This window comes from Leuresthes tenuis, unplaced genomic scaffold, assembly GCF_036924035.1.
Source record: "Leuresthes tenuis unplaced genomic scaffold, fLeuTen1.0.hap1 SCAF_9, whole genome shotgun sequence".
Classification (NCBI taxonomy): Eukaryota; Metazoa; Chordata; class Actinopteri; order Atheriniformes; family Atherinopsidae; genus Leuresthes; species Leuresthes tenuis.
This window is the reverse complement of record NW_027325363.1, coordinates 4,688,239-4,694,263: the sequence shown is the minus strand read 5'-3', so window position 1 is coordinate 4,694,263 and position 6,025 is coordinate 4,688,239. Positions and strand designations below refer to the sequence as shown.

At 40.8% G+C, this 6,025-nt stretch overlaps 1 protein-coding gene across 2 annotated transcripts in view; it reads right to left on the bottom strand.

Annotated features, from left to right (window-relative positions):
• Positions 1-2,409: 2,409 nt before the first annotated feature.
• maml2 (mastermind like transcriptional coactivator 2) overlaps positions 2,410-6,025 on the bottom strand; it is a 34,508-nt gene continuing 30,892 nt past the window's right edge. Inside the window, exons 3-6 of one of the 2 annotated variants that reach the window (XM_072391972.1) lie at positions 4,134-4,298; positions 3,924-4,032; positions 3,628-3,838; positions 3,350-3,532 (exon numbers count right to left, since the gene is read on the bottom strand). In XM_072391972.1, coding sequence (XP_072248073.1) covers positions 3,439-3,532; positions 3,628-3,838; positions 3,924-4,032; positions 4,134-4,298 — 579 coding nt within the window. In that variant the 3' untranslated portion in view covers positions 3,350-3,438. Of the gene's footprint in view, positions 3,839-3,923; positions 4,033-4,133; positions 4,299-6,025 lie in introns of both variants that reach the window. The other variant, XM_072391971.1, reaches the window with a different exon arrangement.

Genomic DNA, 6,025 nt, shown 5'->3' with positions numbered 1-6,025 from the left:
ATGTTGTTTGCAAAAATTGAACTAAATAATTTGCATTGAATCATTTTATCTGGGCTCTATTCTTTCCACTGGTGTTATCTTCAAACTGTCCTTTTGATTCAAAAGAAATGTGCAATGTTTTCAGATCCTGAAAATAATGCAATGTGTTTACTTTATATATTTTGTGCAAAACTCACATAGGAATTAATCTCAGGGCACTTCATAGAGAAAGTAAACTAGTTAAAGGGGAACACTGGTATTTTTAAACCTAGACCTTATTTCTGGCATGACATATGTTTATCTATTCACCAAGAACAGTTTGGCGAAAGTCGGCGTCCTTCAGAAGATATTTAGAAAAAATGTGATCCATATAACAGAGTGAACGGGGCTTAGACGATGCAGCCTCTAAATAAGGCATTATCTGTCTTTATTTCACCAATACTTTAAGAAGAATGAATGAATGAACGTGTACTATAGCTCTGTTAGCTCATAGGTGCTGTTATGTGGCTACTTGCAGCTATAGGAGAGCTAATGGAGCGATTTCTACACACACCTCCACTGGGAACACTTCATCGACACGCATGGCTGTCGGACGGGGGATTGTCGGACTGGCGGGATGTCGGAATGGGTGTTACCACCCGCAAACTCCGTGTTAAATTAGCCGACTGCCACAGAGCACGGAATAAATAAGCCGCGTAATCTATATGTAACTCAGTAACATAAGCACGCTAACAAGGTGACAATTTTACAATACATTTAGGGATGGATCGAAATATAAAACTAGACAGCAACAACGGTAGGTAATGTGGACTGTGATAGAATTTTATTTATTGTATTAGAGTCAGCATTAGCATTTCTAAGCTAATAATAAAAAGTCTTGCTAGCCTGGACCGATACTAAGTTTGTAACATATGTGCCCTCTAGTGGTAAAAAAAGTAACTACAGCATTACCACACAATCATTAAGACAGTTTAAATAGGTTCTCATTTCTAGTGAATACTGTGCATAAAAATTAATAACTGATGCAGTTATATATCGTGAACATTGGGTGACGCTGTATGCTCACTAATACGATGATGTGAAACAATCAAACTGAAACTGTAACAAAGTGATGTCTGAATAAAAAAAACATTTGGAAATATGACACTTTACTTTTGCATCTGACGTGCATCCAGTGAAGAAATCTCACTGGAGAAGATCAAGACAAATTTGTTCAATAGCCCAATCTACTGATAAACTGAGTGGTATATTATCAAAGGATTCTCTGACGACTAGAATCAAACGCACCCCTTAAACTGTTTTCCTGTCGAATTTTGTATTCCTTGCCATCTTTATGGAGTAATTCTGTAACATATTCTATAATATTTCTCATGCTTAACGATTAAATCTATTACAGTCACTGTGAAAATAAGGTTCCAAAAGACATTTACAGCGTTGTCGTGTAACCATGCCAGTCCTTGGTACTGGCAGGTTCAGTTCTCTCTTTCTCTGATGGTACCCTGCATTGTGTTTTAGGAATGGTATTGAGACTGGTTTGATTTCGCCTGCACCGGCTGTTTATTCTCTCCTGCATAACATGTGAGAATGCTGGTCAGGCACGGTTAATTCAAACATACTGCAGGGGAATGGAAATGCTTAATGAAGGAACTCCCACATACAGACTGCTAAAAAGGAACCAACTTACCTCGGACGCATCTGTCCCAATACTGACGTCCATCAGGTGCAGCTGATGACGTAACCCCGCCAGCATTAAGGAGGAGACGCCCAACAGCCAACACAATGCAGGAAATTACAATATTACAATAATAAAAAGCAAGTGGAATAATAACTATTTACTCCGTTACAGTCGCATATCCAAAGTGGATTCCTCAACCACAACTGTGCATTGCTTTTCAAGGCTCACAGGTAAGTTGATGCTTGACAGTATCATATCAAGTTTGAATGTTTTCTGATATGAATAAAGATGATGCAAAAACTACTGATATTCAGAGGTTTTTACACCTATACAATAAGCTTGGTATCCTGCAAACTTAAGATGTGGATTTGAATGTGATATGGTCAGCCACAAGTTGCTTTGACCTGGGAAAAACTTTGACTAGCGCTTCTCTGCCTTTATTTAATTTATCTGAAAATACTTGTGAAAATATGTAAAAACTCATGTTAATCACTCTCACCAAAGTAATAGGATACTCCAACGTTGTGATTCTGAAAATCAAACACATAACTGTCATTGCAGTTGATCAGTATGAATAGACTGAAATGTGGAATATGTTCTTACAAAATGCATTAATTTATACAAGCTTTGCTAAGCTAACATTTATAAAATGTTTATAAATTAAACATGCCATAGTGCATTTGTTATAAACTTATTGTAATTTAGTTTTTAATCAAATAAACCATCAAACTCCTCATGAAGAAAACAAACAAAAGTAAGACATTCAAATAAAGTTTATTAATTATATGTATTATAATGTCTAATAACTATCCCAAATATCATTAAATATCACATGAGAACAACAATGGTTACATTATTTAAACTGCACTGAAAACTACCACAGATGAGAGGGTTTACATGTCAAGGAGGGAACATCTGCTGCGTTTGTGGTGGCAAAACCTGACGGGAACCACCACATCGTGCTAAACTATGGATGAAGAGTTAGAAACTTAATGCAAGGTGGCTTTAAAAGTAACACAGCAATGTTTTGTTTTCACAGTGGGAATTTTGTATTTTATCCTATAAGAACAACACTAGAGCATGAAATACAGTCCACACATACAGTGACTGCAAAGAAAAGCAGTTTTTCGGCCAATATATCAGGAACAAATATGCAGAGAACAGAAAACACATTATCTTCACAGTAAATACAATACAAAACGATTTAGTATACTTTGATAACAAATAATATGAGTTTATAAAATTCCATTTTAACATTACCTACAAACGTTATCCCTTCTGCCTTACATGCTTGGCCTCTATAATTTGAGCTGCAAGTTGACTTTTAGAAATCGGTGACCCAGATTCATGAGTGACTGCCCAGAATCTCATCCAGATTTATATCTTTCATCCAGTCATCATTTCCAGAACCAGATTTAAGCAGAGAATCGATGAAGTCTGAGTCTGCATTGATTCCTGGGACTGTGTTGTCTCCATCAGGGAGGAAGTCAAAGGTCAAACGGTTTGATCTGTTGTTCTGGTAGCTGCTCGAGCTGGGACTGGCCTCGGCAAAGTTACCCGCTGGTACTCTCTGCTCAGGAGAGGCCTGGTTCAGGTTTCCCATTGGTGATGGGGAGCCCATCATTGCTTGGCTTGATCTTGCGTTGGTGTCTCTTATCGAAGGGGTAAGAGGGAGCATCCCGATGTCTGGCGCTACTTGGTTGGGAGGGCCGATGTGCCTCTGTTGGTAAGGATGGTTTTGCATGTCCTGCACACTCTGCGACTGTAGTGGGTTGGGTAGACGCCTAATGCTTAGTCCAGTTGTCACTTGTTTGTTGGCTGAGCCCCAGCCCATGCCAACATTTGTCATCAAGCCTCCTAGACCCTGTCGGGGCACCCCTGGGGAATGTAAATCAGCTGTTACTCTCTGGTGTTGTACACCTGCTACATTGTTCATCCCAAAGGACTTTCCTTGGGTGTTTGGCCCCACAAACCTAGGTTTACTCTGATTCAGTCCAATACGATTGTGAGGGTTTTGCTGCTGGAACTGGCCAATACAAGAGCTCTGATTACAGTCTGTCGCAATACCAAATCTGTGGTCCAACGGTAAAGGGCTCAGCTTTGAAGCAGACCCACTCGGGTGGTGACAGGACATGGACTGTAGGTTCTCAGGACCATTGTTAGGGGACTGAGAGGAGTTCTGACCTGAACAGATTCCAAACAAAGCTGGTTAAAATTAGGATTACTTGCCAGGATAAAAAGAGTTGCTTACTTGTCAGCAGCACTGTACCTGTGAAGATATTTCCTGGCTGAACTCCGACCATGCTTCTTGACTGCTTGTAATCTGGTGGTGGTCTCGTAAGATGTCGGCTGAACTGATCATGTGTATTGTCTTTGTCCTAAAAGGGAAAGGCAAAGTTATGAATATTGCTCATATGACTGATCAATTCAAACTATGAACTGTTGCTTAATGAAGATAAAAGCTATAAATGCAACTTACTGAATTGCTGATGGTGTGTTGTTGCTGGTTAAGCTGTCTTTGCATGGTCTGGGTTTTGGCTGGGCCTTTCTGCTGGTTGTTGGCTTCTGAGGGCCGTGACTGTGACTGGGCTGACATGACTCCTAAACTTCCATTAGTGGGCAGCCTCGGACCAGTAGGAACACCCTTTGAAGAAGAAGCACAGGATGTTTTTGCCACTATAACGTCTTTGAATAACTTGTTATGCTCCGTATCTGCTAAAAGCCTTGCAAAGCGTCGTGAAAACACAAAGCCAAAGTAATGCAACAACTTAGGTTGACCACTAGAGGGCAAAACTCTACAAGACATTATATATCTGTGTCAAAGATGCTATTCTGCCTCCAGAATGTGGTCAAGGCTACTCCCTCTGCAGATGAAAAAAGGGAGAGTTAGAGAGAAGCTTTTTTTGGAAGGGGGAGAATGAGTCCTCCTCAAGGCCTGCCTCTCCCTTGATAATTGTGTCTAAAGAGAGTGGAAAGAATCCCTGAGACAGCAGGAAATGTATGCCGATGGGAAGTTAAGCGGCAGCACCAGTAGCCATGGTGCTCCATTTAAAAAGCTCTCCTTTACTGATCACTATGTTGTGTTTGGCAAAAAGGCATTCCATCCTCTGGAAACCCATTTGGCTCATGACACTATCACTGATTAAAATGTTGTAGTCGGCAGCACTCAAATTTAATTGAGACATCCACACTAGCTTTTTGTTTGAAGTCTCATCCTCGTGCTTTTGCAGATAAGCTTTCACCATCACGGGCGTTTGACACTATATATGTCCTTGGACTACATACTTCCTTAAGCTGTTTTAGGCAGCTGTGCAGACCATCCAAGCACTCCAACTAAAACTTGTCTTTAATGTGGACACAAGGACACCCTAACAATGCTCAAACTTCACCTAAGCGCGAGTATTCGTCATGAAGGAGGTTAATGTGCACCAAATCCAAGTCAACACACACTGTGTATACATTGTCAGTCATTGTGTTGACTTTGAATGTTTCCCAGGGTGAAATGGATTAGAAATCCAACAGTGCATTTAGCAGAAGCTATTACAGGCCAGATCCTTTGTAGAGAATAAATACCTACAAGGCGGAGACTTTGTGATCCCGAAAAGTTAAAAAACAGATTCTATACAGACACACACACACACACACACACATATATATATATATAAAATTAGACAGTTACATTAGGGAATTAGGGGGTGAAAGTCATAAGTTAAAGGGCATGGCTGGCTTTACTCAGTTAGAGATCAGAAGAACTGGTGACTTTGTTCCACCTTTGTTGGGAGTAAAAATCCAATGAGAGATGTTTTAGTAACTACATCTGAGTAATCCTCTCATCCTGATGTGTCATAAAGCTGTTTTCCATGCCCCCCCCTCATTCTTCACAAGCTTGTTGTAAATGAATACCACATGTGGCTCAGACTCGAGAGTGCAAGCGGAGTGATTTAGTCTCCCATCCTGCGGCAGTGCAGGCAGCTGACAGTGATCCAGGCCTAGCCTTGCCGGCTCTCACACTGCACTTCCTCCAGTCTCGTCTCAGGATGCTGTCTCTGGGGAGTGCCTCGGCATCTGGACTTGGCCGCAGCTCCCTTTCCCAGGAAACAAGTACTCCCTTCACAGCACTGCCGATGTGACCTGTTAAGACCAACCTCTGTGGCCCTGCTCTTATCCTTACTGAAAGATGTGGTGCCACAACATCATCAACAAAAGTTGTGGAGACTTTACTGCAAGTAACACCTTGTCTTTTAGTCGCTGTAAGTTTTATTCTTATTACTGTTCAATCATTTTTGGTAGTCATTTTCTGTTATTGGACAGGAAGCGGATGAGAGAACAGGTGGAGAATAAAGCCCAATACCGGTCAAACATTCAGATTCA